Source organism: Oncorhynchus mykiss, unplaced genomic scaffold (genome assembly GCF_013265735.2).
Source record: "Oncorhynchus mykiss isolate Arlee unplaced genomic scaffold, USDA_OmykA_1.1 un_scaffold_221, whole genome shotgun sequence".
NCBI lineage: Eukaryota > Metazoa > Chordata > Actinopteri > Salmoniformes > Salmonidae > Oncorhynchus > Oncorhynchus mykiss.
Window position 1 is genome coordinate 363,836 of NW_023493690.1, and position 16,884 is coordinate 380,719.

The 16,884-nt window shown below is 44.1% G+C and overlaps 1 protein-coding gene across 7 annotated transcripts in view; it reads left to right on the forward strand.

Annotated features, from left to right (window-relative positions):
- The window catches only part of LOC110517270 (tudor domain-containing protein 3-like), a 69,575-nt gene that overhangs the window by 3,877 nt on the left and 48,814 nt on the right, over positions 1-16,884 (forward strand). For all 7 annotated transcript variants that reach the window (XM_036973077.1, XM_036973078.1, XM_036973082.1 and 4 more), the window contains exons 4-5: positions 5,183-5,343; positions 15,287-15,428. In XM_036973077.1, coding sequence (XP_036828972.1) covers positions 5,183-5,343; positions 15,287-15,428 — 303 coding nt within the window. The remainder of the gene's footprint in view (positions 1-5,182; positions 5,344-15,286; positions 15,429-16,884) is intronic.

Genomic DNA, 16,884 nt, shown 5'->3' on the forward strand with positions numbered 1-16,884 from the left:
CGAGGGAGATAATGAATGAATGAATGAATGAATTAATTAATTAATATGTGAGCAAATAATCCACTGTCCTTCTAAAGCAAAGAGAGCTAATAACCCACGATCCTCCTAAAGCTCAGAGAGCTAATAACCTGCGGTCCTCAGAGAGCTAATAACCCACGGTCCTCCTAAAGCTCAGAGAGCTAATAACCCACGGTCCTCCTAAAGCCCAGAGAGCTAATAACCCACGGCCCTCCTAAAGCCCAGAGAGCTAATAACCCACGGTCCTCCTAAAGCTCAGAGAGCTAATAACCCACGGTCCTCAGAGAGCTAATAACCCACGGTCCTCCTAAAGCCCAGAGAGCTAATAACCCACGGTCCTCCTAAAGCTCAGAGAGCTAATAACCCACGGTCCACTTAAAGCCCATAGAGCTAATAACCCACGGTCCTCTTAAAGCCCATAGAGCTAATAACCCACGGTCCTCTTAAAGCCCATAGAGCTAATAACCCACGGCCCTCCTAAAGCTCAGAGAGCTAATAACCCACGGTCCTCCTAAAGCTCAGAGAGTTAATAACCCACGGTCCTCCTAAAGCTCAGAGAGCTAATAACCCACGGTCCTCAGAGAGCTAATAACCCACGGTCCTCAGAGAGCTAATAACCCACGGTCCTCAGAGAGCTAATAACCCACGGTCCTCAGAGAGCTAATAACCCACGGTCCTCCTAAGGCTCTGTATAAGATATTGCACTCCTTTCAGGTAAGTACAACTCCCACTCTGCATTCGTCTAACAGGGGAAGCGCCATCAATGCTGGTGATTCAGAATGTATCAGTCTGTCTGCATTAAGTTATTATCATCTTTGCTTGGCTCTTTTCCCAGAGTTGGTTATCACTAGATTGCAATTAATATGTACTGCATTTACAAAGAGGTGATTGAATATGCCGTAGAATGCCAGCTCTTGGAGCCCAGAAACTATTTTAATTGGGACGTGTAAACCTCAGTTGAATGTAAACAAGGGAACCAGAACCAGAGCTGTGAAAAGAACCATCTGAGTAGTGTTATTTCTTTATGGCTCTTTAGTTGCCGCTTCTCTGTTTACAGCATGGACCTGAAGAACAAACACACTCTGTTTAACGGTACTTAAGTGTTAAGGAAGGTCAGGTACATGATTGTTGAGGAAGGTCAGGTACTTACAGTTGAGGAAGGTCAGGTACATGATCGTTAAGGAAGATCAGGTACTTACAGTTAAGGAAGGTCAGGTACATAAGTGTTAAGGAAGGTCAGGTACTTACAGTTAAGGAAGGTCAGGTACATGATTGTTGAGGAAGGTCAGGTACTTACAGTTGAGGAAGGTCAGGTACATGATCGTTGAGGCAGGTCAGGTACTTACAGTTGAGGAAGGTCAGGTACATGATTGTTGAGGAAGGTCAGGTACTTACAGTTGAGGAAGGTCAGGTACATGATTGTTGAGGAAGGTCAGGTACTTACAGTTGAGGAAGGTCAGGTACATGATTGTTGAGGAAGGTCAGGTACTTAAGCGTTAAGGAAGGTCAGGTACATGATTGTTGAGGAAGGTCAGGTACTTAAGCGTTAAGGAAGGTCAGGTACATGATTGTTGAGGAAGGTCAGATACTTAAGCGTTAAGGAAGGTCAGGTACATGGCCGTTAAGGAAGGTCAGGTACTTAAGCGTTAAGGAAGGTCAGGTACATAAGTGTTAAGGAAGGTCAGGTACATAAGTGTTAAGGAAGGTCAGGTACATAAGTGTTAAGGAAGGTCAGGTACATCAGCATTAAGGAAGGTCAGGTACATAAGTGTTAAGGAAGGTCAGGTACATCAGTGTTAAGGGAGGTCAGGTACTTACAGTCGGAAGTTTACATACACCTTAGCCAAATACATTTAAACTCAGTTTTTCACAATTCCTGACATTTCATCCTAGTAAAAATTCCCAGTCTTAGGTCAGTTAGGATCACCACTTTATTTTAAGAATGTGACATTACAGAATAATAGTAGAGAGAGTGATTTATTTCAGGTTTTATTTTTTTCATCACATTCCCAGTGGATCAGAAGTTCACATACACTCAATTAGTATTTGGTAACATTGCCTTTAAATTGTTTAACTTGGGTCAAACATTTCGGGTAGCCTTCCACAAGCTTCCCACAATAAATTGGGTGAATTTTGGCCCATTCCTCCTGACAGAGCTGGTGTAACTGAGTCAGGTTTGTAGGCCTCCTTGCTCGCACACGCTTTTTCAGTTCTGCCCGCAAATGTTCTATAGGATTGAGGTCAGGGCTTTGTGAGGGCCACTCCAATACCTTGACTTTGTTGTCCTTAAGCCATTTTGCCACAACTTTGGAAGTATGCTTGGGGTCATTGTCCATTTGGAAGACCCATTTGTAACCAAGCTTTAACTTCCTGACTGATGTATTGAGATGTTGCTTCAATATATCCACATAATTTTCTTGCCTCATGATGCCATCTATTGTGTGAAGTGCACCAGTCCCTCCTACAGCAAAGCACCCCCACAACATGATGCTGCCACCCCCGTGCTTCACGGTTGGGATGGTGTTCTTCGGCTTGCAAGCCTCCCCCTTTTTCCTCCAAACATAACGATGGTCATTATGGCCAAACAGTTCTATTTTTGTTTCATCAGACCAGAGGACATTTCTCCAAAAAGTACGATCTTTGTCCCCATGTGCAGTTGCAAACTGTAGTCTGTCTTTTTTATGTCGGTTTTGGAGCAGTGGCTTCTTCCTTGCTGAGCTGTCTTTCAGGTTATGTCGATATAGGACTTGTTTTACTGTGGCTATAGATACTTTTGTACCGGTTTCCTCCAGCATCTTCACAAGGTCCTTTGCTGTTGTTCTGGGATTGATTTACACTTTTCGCACCAAAGTACGTTCATCTCTAGGAGACAGAATGTGTCTCCTTCCTGAGCAGTATGACGACTGCGTGGTCCCATGGTGTTTATTCTTGCGTACTATTGTTTGTACAGATTAACGTGGTATCTTTAGGCGTTTGGAAATTGCTCCCAATGATGAACCAGACTTGTGGAGGTCTACAATTTTTTTTTCTGATTTCTTTAAATTTTCCCATGATGTTAAGCAAAGAGGCACTGAGTTTGAAGGTAGGCCTTGAAATACATCCGCAGGTACACCTCCAATTGACTCAAATGATGTCAATTAGCCTATCAGAAGCTTCTAAAGCCATGACATCATTTTCTGGAATTTTCCAAGCTGTTTAGAGGCACAGTCAACATAGTGTATGTAAACTTCTGACCCACTGGAATTGTGATACAGTGAAGTAATAAGTGAAATAATCAGTTTGAAAACAATTGTTGGAAACATTAATTGTGTCGTGCACAAAGTAGATGTCCTAACCGACTTGCCAAAACTATAGTTAGTTAACAAGAAATGTGTGGAGTGGTTGAAAAAACGAGTTTTAATGACTCCACCCTAAGTGTATGTAAACTAGTTTTAATGACTCCAACCTAAGTGTATGTAAACTAGTTTTAATGACTCCAACCTAAGTGTATGTAAACTAGTTTTAATGACTCCAACCTAAGTGTATGTAAACTAGTTTTAATGACTCCAACCTAAGTGTATGTAAACTAGTTTTAATGACTCCAACCTAAGTGTATGTAAACTAGTTTTAATGACTCCAACCTAAGTGTATGTAAACTAGTTTTAATGACTCCACCCTAAGTGTATGTAAACTAGTTTTAATGACTCCACCCTAAGTGTATGTAAACTAGTTTTAATGACTCCAACCTAAGTGTATGTAAACTAGTTTTAATGACTCCAACCTAAGTGTATGTAAACTAGTTTTAATGACTCCAACCTAAGTGTATGTAAACGAGTTTTAATGACTCCAACCTAAGTGTATGTAAACTAGTTTTAATGACTCCAACCTAAGTGTATGTAAACTAGTTTTAATGACTCCAACCTAAGTGTATGTAAACTAGTTTTAATGACTCCAACCTAAGTGTATGTAAACTAGTTTTAATGACTCCAACCTAAGTGTATGTAAACGAGTTTTAATGACTCCAACCTAAGTGTATGTAGACTAGTTTTAATGACTCCAACCTAAGTGTATGTAAACTAGTTTTAATGACTCCACCCTAAGTGTATGTAAACTAGTTTTAATGACTCCACCCTAAGTGTATGTAAACTAGTTTTAATGACTCCAACCTAAGTGTATGTAAACTAGTTTTAATGACTCCACCCTAAGTGTATGTAAACTAGTTTTAATGACTCCAACCTAAGTGTATGTAAACTAGTTTTAATGACTCCAACCTAAGTGTATGTAAACTAGTTTTAATGACTCCAACCTAAGTGGACGTAAACTAGTTCTAATGACTCCAACCTAAGTGTATGTAAACTAGTTTTAATGACTCCAACCTAAGTGTATGTAAACTAGTTTTAATGACTCCAATCTAAGTGGATGTAAACTAGTTTTAATGACTCCAACCTAAGTGTGTGTAAACTAGTTTTAATGACTCCAATCTAAGTGGATGTAAACTAGTTTTAATGACTCCAACCTAAGTGTATGTAAACTAGTTCTAATGACTCCAACCTAAGTGGATGTAAACTAGTTTTAATGACTCCAACCTAAGTGGATGTAAACTAGTTTTAATGACTCCAACCTAAGTGTATGTAAACTAGTTCTAATGACTCCAACCTAAGTGGATGTAAACTAGTTTTAATGACTCCAACCTAAGTGTATGTAAACTAGTTCTAATGACTCCAACCTAAGTGTATGTAAACTAGTTTTAATGACTCCAACCTAAGTGGATGTAAACATCCCGACTTCATCTGTAAAAGCAGTAAGGTCCATTTGAGCGAGGAGACGGCGAGGGTAGCTCAATTCAATAAACTTTATTCATCCCAGAGGAGCAGTTATTGAAGCTGGAACCATCTGGTGACGTTGTTTGCCAGTTCGTGGGTTACAAGGCTGATGTCTTTACTGCAACAAACCCTGGCATTAGGACACACCGGAGCGAAAAAAACATGTTTTTTTTGCAACGTAAAAACTACAATTTTAATTTCTTATTGGACAAGTTCAACTCCCCTCTCGCTTTGTCTGTTTTGATCCGTTTGGTGCCTAATGAATACGGACCCCTAACTCACTCTCTGGCTGTAAAAAACGTTTTTTGCTACAGTGTGCCCTAATTAACATGGCCGCTGTCTTTCATCTTTTCCTCCCTCAGTTGGAGGGTCCGTGTGTGCTGCAGGTTCAGAAGGTGAGGAACGTGTCGGCTCCCAAGGACAACGAGGAGTCTCAGGGAGCCCCCAGGATGCTGAGGCTTCAGATGACAGACGGACACACCAACGCTGTGGGCCTCGAGTTCACACACCTGTCCCAGATCAGGTAGAGAACAACTAGTTCAGACACCTGTCCCAGATCAGGTAGATAACAACTAGTTCAGACACCTGTCCCAGATCAGGTAGAGAACAACTACTAGTTCAAACACCTGTCCCAGATCAGGTAGAGAACAACTAGTTCAGACACCTGTCCCAGATCAGGTAGATAACAACTAGTTCAGACACCTGTCCCAGATCAGGTAGAGAACAACTACTAGTTCAAACACCTGTCCCAGATCAGGTAGAGAACAACTAGTTCAGACACCTGTCCCAGATCAGGTAGAGAACAACTAGTTCAGACACCTGTCCCAGATCAGGTAGATAACAACTAGTTCAGACACCTGTCCCGTCCCAGATCAGGTAGATAACAACTAGTTCACACACCTGTCCCAGATCAGGTAGAGACCAACTAGTTCAGACACCTGTCCCAGATCAGGTAGAGAACAACTAGTTCAGACACCTGTCCCAGATCAGGTAGATAACAACTAGTTCAGACACCTGTCCCAGATCAGGTAGAGAACAACTACTAGTTCAAACACCTGTCCCAGATCAGGTAGAGAACAACTAGTTCAGACACCTGTCCCAGATCAGGTAGAGAACAACTAGTTCACACAACTGTCCCAGATCAGGTAGAGAACAACTACTAGTTTAAACACCTGTCCCAGATCAGGTAGAGAACAACTACTAGTTCAGACACCTGTCCCAGATCAGGTAGAGAACAACTACTAGTTCAAACACCTGTCCCAGATCAGGTAGAGAACAACTACTAGTTCACACACCTGTCCCAGATCAGGTAGAGAACAACTACTAGTTCACACACCTGTCCCAGATCAGGTAGAGAACAACTACTAGTTCAGACACCTGTCCCAGATCAGGTAGAGAACAACTACTAGTTCAAATACCTGTCCCAGATCAGGTAGAGAACAACTACTAGTTCAAACACCTGTCCCAGATCAGATAGATAACAACTAGTTCAGACACCTGTCCCAGATCAGGTAGAGAACAACAAGTTCAGACACCTGTCCGAGATCAGGTAGATAACAACTAGTTCAGACACCTGTCCCAGATCAGGTAGAGAACAACAAGTTCAGACACCTGTCCCAGATCAGGTAGATAACAACTAGTTCAGACACCTGTCCCAGATCAGGTAGAGAACAACAAGTTCAGACACCTGTCCCAGATCAGGTAGAGAACAACTAGTTAATGCACCTGTCCCAGAGCAGGTGGATAACAACTAGTTCAGACACCTGTCCCAGATCAGGTAGAGAACAACTACTCGTTCAAACACCTGTCCCAGATCAGGTAGAGAACAACTAGTTCAGACACCTGTCCCAGATCAGGTAGAGAACAACTACTAGTTCAGACACCTGTCCCAGATCAGGTAGAGAACAACTACTAGTTCAGACACCTGTCCCATATCAGGTAGAGAACAACTACTATTTCAAACACCTGTCCCAGATCAGGTAGAGAACAACTACTAGTTCAAACACCTGTCCCAGATCAGGTAGAGAACAACTACTAGTTCAAACACCTGTCCCAGATCAGGTAGAGAACAACTAGTTCAAACACCTGTCCCAGATCAGGTAGAGAACAACTACTAGTTCAAACACCTGTCCCAGATCAGGTAGAGAACAACTAGTTCAGACACCTGTCCCAGATCAGGTAGAGAACAACTACTAGTTCAGACACCTGTCCCAGATCAGGTAGATAACAACTACTAGTTCACACACCTGTCCCACACCTGTCCCAGATCAGGTAGAGAACAACTAGTTCAGACACCTGTCCCAGATCAGGTAGAGAACAACTAGTTCAAACACCTGTCCCAGATCAGGTAGAGAACAACTACTAGTTCAAACACCTGTCCCAGATCAGGTAGAGAACAACTACTAGTTCAAACACCTGTCCCAGATCAGGTAGAGAACAACTACTAGTTCAAACACCTGTCCCAGATCAGGTAGAGAACAACTAGTTCACACACCTGTCCCAGATCAGGTAGATAACAACTAGTTCAGACACATGTCCCAGATCAGGTAGAGAACAACTACTAGTTCAAACACCTGTCCCAGATCAGGTAGAGAACAACTAGTTCACACACCTGTCCCAGATCAGGTAGATAACAACTAGTTCAGACACATGTCCCAGATCAGGTAGAGAACAACTACTAGTTCAAACACCTGTCCCAGATCAGGTAGAGAACAACTAGTTCAGACACCTGTCCCAGATCAGGTAGAGAACAACTACTAGTTCAGACACCTGTCCCAGATCAGGTAGATAACAACTACTAGTTCACACACCTGTCCCACACCTGTCCCAGATCAGGTAGAGAACAACTAGTTCAGACACCTGTCCCAGATCAGGTAGAGAACAACTAGTTCAAACACCTGTCCCAGATCAGGTAGAGAACAACTACTAGTTCAAACACCTGTCCCAGATCAGGTAGAGAACAACTACTAGTTCAAACACCTGTCCCAGATCAGGTAGAGAACAACTACTAGTTCAAACACCTGTCCCAGATCAGGTAGAGAACAACTAGTTCACACACCTGTCCCAGATCAGGTAGATAACAACTAGTTCAGACACATGTCCCAGATCAGGTAGAGAACAACTACTAGTTCAAACACCTGTCCCAGATCAGGTAGAGAACAACTAGTTCACACACCTGTCCCAGATCAGGTAGATAACAACTAGTTCAGACACATGTCCCAGATCAGGTAGAGAACAACTACTAGTTCAAACACCTGTCCCAGATCAGGTAGAGAACAACTAGTTCACACACCTGTCCCAGATCAGGTAGAGAACAACTAGTTCAGACACCTGTCCCAGATCAGGTAGAGAACAACTAGTTCAGACACCTGTCCCAGATCAGGTAGAGAACAACTAGTTCAGACACCTGTCCCAGATCAAGTAGATAACAACTAGTTCAGACACCTGTCCCAGATCAGGTAGAGAACAACTACTAGTTCAAACACCTGTCCCAGATCAGGTAGAGAACAACTAGTTCAAACACCTGTCCCAGATCAGGTAGAGAACAACTACTAGTTCAAACACCTGTCCCAGATCAGGTAGAGAACAACTAGTTCAGACACCTGTCCCAGATCAGGTAGAGAACAACTACTAGTTCAGACACCTGTCCCAGATCAGGTAGATAACAACTACTAGTTCACACACCTGTCCCACACCTGTCCCAGATCAGGTAGAGAACAACTAGTTCAGACACCTGTCCCAGATCAGGTAGAGAACAACTAGTTCAAACACCTGTCCCAGATCAGGTAGAGAACAACTACTAGTTCAAACACCTGTCCCAGATCAGGTAGAGAACAACTACTAGTTCAAACACCTGTCCCAGATCAGGTAGAGAACAACTACTAGTTCAAACACCTGTCCCAGATCAGGTAGAGAACAACTAGTTCAGACACCTGTCCCAGATCAGGTAGAGAACAACTAGTTCAGACACCTGTCCCAGATCAGGTAGAGAACAACTAGTTCAGACACCTGTCCCAGATCAGGTAGATAACAACTAGTTCAGACACCTGTCCCAGATCAGGTAGAGAACAACTACTAGTTCAAACACCTGTCCCAGATCAGGTAGAGAACAACTAGTTCAGACACCTGTCCCAGATCAGGTAGAGAACAACTAGTTCAGACACCTGTCCCAGATCAGGTAGATAACAACTAGTTCAGACACCTGTCCCAGATCAGGTAGAGAACAACTACTAGTTCACACACCTGTCCCAGATCAGGTAGAGAACAACTACTAGTTCAAACACCTGTCCCAGATCAGGTAGAGAACAACTAGTTCAGACACCTGTCCCAGATCAGGTAGAGAACAACTACTAGTTCAGACACCTGTCCCAGATCAGGTAGAGAACAACTAGTTCAGACACCTGTCCCAGATCAGGTAGATAACAACTAGTTCAGACACCTGTCCCAGATCAGGTAGAGAACAACTACTAGTTCAAACACCTGTACCAGATCAGGTAGAGAACAACTCGTTCACACACCTGTCCCAGATCAGGTAGAGAACAACTACTAGTTCAAACACCTGTCCCAGATCAGGTAGAGAACAACTACTAGTTCAAACACCTGTCCCAGATCAGGTAGAGAACAACTACTAGTTCAAACACCTGTCCCAGATCAGGTAGAGAACAACTACTAGTTCAAACACCTGTCCCAGATCAGGTAGAGAACAACTAGTTCAGACACCTGTCCCAGATCAGGTAGAGAACAACTACTAGTTCAAACACCTGTACCAGATCAATTAATTAATCGGTTTGATTGATTAGCTACTTTAAACACCAGGCTAATTGGTTTGATTGATTAGCTACTTTAAACACCAGGCTAATCGGTTTGAGTGATTAGCTACTTTAAACACCAGGCTAATCTGATTGATTGATTAGCTGCTTTAAACACCAGGCTAATCGGTTTGATTGATTAGCTGCTTTAAACACCAGGCTAATCGGTTTGATTGATTAGCTACTTTATACACCAGGCTAATCTGATTGATTAGCTACTTTAAACACCAGGCTAATCGGTTTGATTGATTAGCTGCTTTATACACCAGGCTAATCGGTTTGATTGATTAGCTGCTTTAAACACCAGGCTAATCGGTTTGATTGATTAGCTACTTTAAACACCAGGCTAATCGGTTTGATTGATTAGCTACTTTAAACATCAGGCTAATCGGTTTGATTGATCAGGTAAGGAACAGCTACTTCTTAAACACCAGGCTAAACTCAGAGGTCGCTTGTATCAATCTTCATAGAGTAGGAGGTGCTGATTTCAGATCAATTTTTTTTGTCTTTTAAATCTCCATGAATAAGAGTAAATAGACAGGGTTGATCTGACCGTAGATCAGCACTGCTACTCGGAGATTCTTGATGAGTACGGCCACAGGAACAAGATCGATCAGCTACTGAAACTCTCTCTCGATCATCACCGTCGTGACCAGTTGGAACAGAGTAGCGCGTTAGCTCACACACCTGTCCCAGATCAGGTAGATAACAACTAGTTCAGACACCTGTCCCAGATCAGGTAGATAACAACTAGTTCAGACACCTGTCCCAGATCAGGTAGAGAACAACTAGTTCAGACACCTGTCCCAGATCAGGTAGATAACAACTAGTTCAGACACCTGTCCCAGATCAGGTAGAGAACAACTAGTTCAGGCACCTGTCCCAGATCAGGTAGATAACAACTAGTTCACACACCTGTCCCAGATCAGGTAGAGAACAACTACTAGTTCACACACCTGTCCCAGATCAGGTAGAGAACAACTACTAGTTCACACACCTGTCCTACACCTGTCCCAGATCAGGTAGATAACAACTAGTTCAGACACCTGTCCCAGATCAGGTAGAGAACAACTACTAGTTCACACACCTGTCCTACACATGTCCCAGATCAGGTAGATAACAACTAGTTCAGACACCTGTCCCAGATCAGGTAGAGAACAACTAGTTCAGGCACCTGTCCCAGATCAGGTAGATAACAACTAGTTCAGACACCTGTCCCAGATCAGGTAGATAACAACTAGTTCAGACACCTGTCCTACACCTGTCCCAGATCAGGTAGATAACAACTAGTTCAGACACCTGTCCTACACCTGTCCCAGATCAGGTAGATAACAACTAGTTCACACACCTGTCCCAGATCAGGTAGATAACAACTAGTTCACACACCTGTCCTACACCTGTCCCAGATCAGGTAGAGAACAACTAGTTCAGACACCTGAAGGCTATCCGCTTCTCCTCCGAAGGCACAGAACCAACACCTAGTAAATCATTAGGTTTTTCTGGACTCCATTCCAGCGTACAAGGAGTTTTACCACCCAGGAAAAGTACCGTCGTACGGTGCCAGGAACGGAGAAAACAACAACAACAACAAATATATGTACAGTGCATTCAGAAAGTATTCAGACCCCTTGATATTTTTCCCCCCACATTTTGTTTTGCGTTACAGCCTCATTCTAAAATGGATTACATCGTCCCCCCCCCCCCCCCCCCCCACTGATCAATCTACACACAATACCCTAAACAAAAACAGGTTTTTTTTACAAAAAATTTGACTCCTAGATAGGGCCTTCCATCTGAATATCTAGTCATCAATTAATTACTCCTAGATAGGGCCGTACCATCTGAATATCTGGTTATCAATGAATTACTCCTAGATAGGGCCATACCATCTGAATATCTAGTCATCAATTAATTACTCCTAGATAGGGCCGTACCATCTGAATATCTAGTCATCAATTAACTACTCCTAGATAGGGCCATACCATCTGAATATCTAGTCATCAATTAATTACTCCTAGATAGGGCCATACCATCTGAATATCTAGTCATCAATTAACTACTCCTAGATAGGACCATACCATCTGAATATCTAGTCATCAATTAATAATTTCTAGATAGGGCCATACCATCTGAATATCTAGTCATCAATTAATTACTCCTAGATAGGGCCATACCATCTGAATATCTAGTCATCAATTAACTACTCCTAGATAGGGCCGTACCATCTGAATATCTAGTCATCAATGAATTACTCCTAGATAGGGCCATACCATCTGAATATCTAGTCATCAATTAATTACTCCTAGATAGGGCCGTACCATCTGAATATCTAGTCATCAATTAATAATTTCTAGATAGGGCCATACCATCTGAATATCTAATCATCAATTAATTACTGACTAAAATGTTAAAATGGTACGTTCCCCTGACAGAGGCCTCGTTAGATCCCCATTTCAGATATCTCTGTTGATGATTCTGTCTATTCCCTACGTAGAGCATTACTTTTGACCAGAGCCCTATGGGCCTCCCTATGGGTCTCCCTATGGGCCTCCCTATGGGCTTCCCAATGGGCCTCCCTATGGGTCTCCCTATGGGTCTCCCTATGGGTCTCCCTATGGGTCTCCCTATGGGCCTCCCTATGGGTCTCCCTATGGGTCTCCCTATGAGCCTCCCTATGGGTCTCCCTATGAGCCTCCCGATGGGTCTCCCTATGGGTCTCCCTATGAGCCTCCCTATGGGTCTCCCTATGAGCCTCCCTATGAGCCTCCCTATGGGTCTCCCTATGAGCCTCCCTATGGGCCTCCCTATGGGTCTCCCTATGGGTCTCCTTATGGGTCTCCCTATGGGCCTCCCTATGGGTCTCCTTATGGGTCTCCCTATGGAGACTGTTGACTGTCTAAGACCATTTGGGATGCTCAGGCTGAGGAAATAACACGTCTCCTGTATAGACCTGTAGACTGACCTGTAGACTGGTGCTGTAGACTGACTTGTAGACTGGTGCTGTAGACTGACCTGTAGACTGATGCTGCTTCACTCCTGTCTACAAATCACCTCCTGTTGACTGTATAGACCTGTAGACTGACCTGTAGACTGGTGTTGCTTCACTCCTGTCTACAAATCACCTCCTGTTGACTGTATAGACCTGTAGACTGACCTGTAGACTGGTGTTGCTTCACTCCTGTCTACAAATCACCTCCTGTTGACTGTATAGACCTGTAGACTGACCTGTAGACTGGTGCTGCTTCACTCCTGTCTACAAATCACCTCCTGTTGACTGTATAGACCTGTAGACTGACCTGTAGACTGACCTGTAGACTGACCTGTAGACTGATGCTGCTTAACACCGGTCTACAAATCACCTCCTGTTGACTGTATAGACCTGTAGACTGACCTGTATAGACCTGTAGACTGGTGCTGCTTCACTCCTGTCTACAAATCACCTCCTGTTGACTGTATAGACCTGTAGCCTGACCTGTAGACTGGTGTTGCTTCACTCCTGTCTACAAATCACTTCCTGTTGACTGTATAGACCTGTAGACTGACCTGTAGACTGGTGCTGTAGACTGACCTGTAGACTGATGCTGCTTCACTCCTGTCTACAAATCACTTCCTGTTGACTCTATAGACCTGTAGACTGACCTGTAGACTGACCTGTAGACTGGTGTTGCTTCACTCCTGTCTACAAATCACTTCCTGTTGACTGTATAGACCTGTAGACTGACCTGTAGACTGGTGTTGCTTCACTCCTGTCTACAAATCACTTCCTGTTGACTGTATAGACCTGTAGACTGACCTGTAGACTGGTGCTGTAGACTGACCTGTAGACTGATGCTGCTTCACTCCTGTCTACAAATCACTTCCTGTTGACTGTATAGACCTGTAGACTGACCTGTAGACTGACCTGTAGACTGATACTGCTTCACTCCTGTCTACCAATCAGCCAGTATCGTAGATCCTCATTTTTAACCAAAATTCTCATCTTGCTTTTGGAATGGAAGCACAGACCGATGTTGGTGACTTTCTGAACTCCCTCCCTCCCTCCCTGCACTCCCTCCCTCCCTCCCTCCCCCGGTCTCCATCTCTCTCGCTTTCTTCTCCTCCCTCTGCAATTTCCACTCGTCAGTGGCTGATCCGCTACCAATCCGTTTCCTTAATTACAACTCCATCCAAGCAGCGTCCGCGGCGACGGCTGCCGTGGCGACCAGCCAGCCCCTACAGGTGGAGTGGCCGGAGAGGAACGCTGAGTCCCACATGGTTCCCTATTATCTATGGACTCAAAACGATGTTAGTGCACTACAAAGGGGATTAGGGTCCCATTTGGGACGGAGAGGAGAGCTTGCCCGGAATCTATCCGCGAGGAGAGAACAGTACAACCCTTTTATTATGACAACACTAACTAGTGTCTGTTCTGTTGATATCAGCTAGCTCTGATAGTGGAGAGAGGGAGGGAGGGAGGGAGGGAGGAAGAGAGAGAGAGAAAAGGAAACAGAACGAGATGGATGAGAGGATGGATAGAAGGAAACAGAAAGAGGTTAGTTTGTAATGGTGTGCAGCTCCGTTCCACAGTGTCATTATGAGACAGTACCCTGAGAGAGGACCCTGCTCCAGTCCCAGCTAGCCGTTTGAGACATACTGGGCCATTGGGTTGGAAGTGAAATCCCTAATTGCTGCATCAGCAGCTGGACATCCCTCTAAGTCCCTGTGCTTTTTAATGAGAGGACTAGGGAGGCTGAATTCCAAATGGCACCTTATTCCCTATAGGGCCCTGGTCAAAAGTAGTGCACTACATAGGGAATAGACTCCCGTTTGGGACGCGGGCCGGGGGCTCAGAGGTGGTGGTGATCAGAACTGGGCTGTTAATTTAAAATGAGAACGGCCTGAACCGGGGAATGGGATTATTCCTAGGCTGTGTCCCAATTTGCCCCCACCCCCCTATTCCCTATATAGTGCACTACTTTTGGCCACAGGCCATGCCCTATCCAGCCCACTTTTCTAAATGACACATCTGTGTTTCTATAGGGTGCTATTTTAGGACACAATCCCTCAGTCTCACCATCCTACTGCAACACAGCGTGTCATTTAGAAGAGTGGTCTGACAGGACAGAGAGGGGAGAGGTTTGTGGGTAACGTAAGCTAAGCTGTTCTTCTGGCACGGCTAGCCCTCGTTGGACAGTAGCCATCACAGGCACAGCTGACTGGATGAAGAGTTTTAGGAAGGGAAAATGAATCGTGATGAATTGTTGTTTTTCTTTTCTAATTAAAGCTGCGCCCCCCCCCCCAAAAAAAAAATCTGCTTTCATACCAATACACTGTCTGTTCTGTGTGTTGTTTGCGCCGTTGTTACAGAGATAGAAATCTATTGTTCATCAATCTCCTGTTTTTGTTTTTGTCCTATCCAATATGAGGTTAACATATGACCTGTGCTTCCATTCCGTTACTGTAGCCAATCTGTATTAAATGTACCTGTAAACATGTTCCATGTAAACCTATTATAGTCAATCTCGCTGTTTATTTGTTTGTTTGTTTGTTTGTTTGTTTGTTTGTTTTGGCATATTAACCGCTTAATTGATTTGATCTACTGAGAGTTCTCCGTTTAATACAAAATGGGTTCTCTATGGAGCTGTCCTCTGGCCTCCCTAATTCATATTTTTTTTTTAGCCTGAACACCCCTCCAGGAACCAAGGTGAAGGTCCTTGGTACGGTCCAGGTGAAGAATGGCATTCTGCTTCTGGACGACTCCAAGATCTCCGTCCTCAGAGGGGAGGTCGACCACATGATGGAGAAATGGGAACTGCAAAGGGTGAGGAAGAGGAGGTGTTTTATACCCTTCGTTTTACAGCGGACTGTCTCTGTGAGTGTGTTCCAAACAGTACCTTATTCCCTACATAGGTCGTGCACTTCAAAAGTAGTGCACTAGACTCTTTATACTATACGGGGAATAGAGAGCCTGCACCTCAAATGGTAGTGTTTATTACGCTGTTACTGGACAGTTGTTGGTCCTGTCTGGTTCAAAGGACCATGAAAAAGGTTGTCCTGAAGGGCGTTGTAAAGGGCGTTGTAAAGGGTGTACTAAAGGGCGTACTAAAGGGCGTTGTAAAGGGTGTACTAAAGGGCGTACTAAAGGGCGTACTAAAGGGCGTTGTAAAGGGTGTACTAAAGGGCGTTGTAAAGGGTGTACTAAAGGGCGTTGTAAAGGGCGTTGTAAAGGGCATTGTAAAGGGCGTTGTAAAGGGTGTACTAAAGGGCGTACTAAAGGGCGTTTTAAAGGGCGTTGTAAAGGGTGTACTAAAGGGCATTGTAAAGGGCGTTGTAAAGGGTGTACTAAAGGGCGTTGTAAAGGGTGTTGTAAATGGTGTACTAAAGGGCGTACTAAAGGGCGTTGTAAAGGGCGTTGTAAATGGTGTACTAAAGGGCGTACTAAAGGGCGTTGTAAAGGGCGTACTAAAGGGCGTACTAAAGGGCGTACTAAAGGGTGTACTAAATGGTGTACTAAAGGGCGTACTAAAGGACGTAGTGAAGAGTGTACTAAAGGGTGTACTAAAGGGCGTACTAAAGGGCGTTGTAAAGGGTGTACTAAAGGGCGTACTAAAGGGCGTAGTGAAGGGTGTACTAAAGGGCGTACTAAAGGGCGTTGTAAAGGGTGTACTAAAGGGCGTACTAAAGGGCGTTGTAAAGGGTGTACTAAAGGGCGTTGTAAAGGGTGTACTAAAGGGCGTTGTAAAGGGTGTACTAAAGGGCGTACTAAAGGGCGTTGTAAAGGGTGTACTAAAGGGCGTTGTAAAGGGTGTACTAAAGGGCGTACTAAAGGGCGTAGTGAAGGGTGTACTAAAGGGTGTACTAAAGGGCGTACTAAAGGGCGTTGTAAAGGTCGTACTAAAGGGCGTAGTAAAGGGCGTTGTAAAGGGCGTTGTAAAGGGCGTACTAAAGGGCGTTGTAAAGGGTGTACTAAAGGGCGTTGTAAAGGGTGTACTAAAGGGCGATGTAAAGGGCGTACTAAAGGGCGTTGTAAAGGGCGTACTAAAGGGCGTTGTAAAGGGCGTACTAAAGGGCGTTGTAAAGGGCGTACTAAAGGGCGTACTAAAGGGCGTAGTGAAGGGTGTACTAAAGGGCGTACTAAAGGGCGTTCTAAAGGGTGTACTAAAGGGCGTACTAAAGGGCGTAGTGAAGGGTGTACTAAAGGGTGTACTAAAGGGCGTACTAAAGGGCGTACTAAAGGGCGTTCTAAAGGGTGTACTAAAGGGCGTACTAAAGGGCGT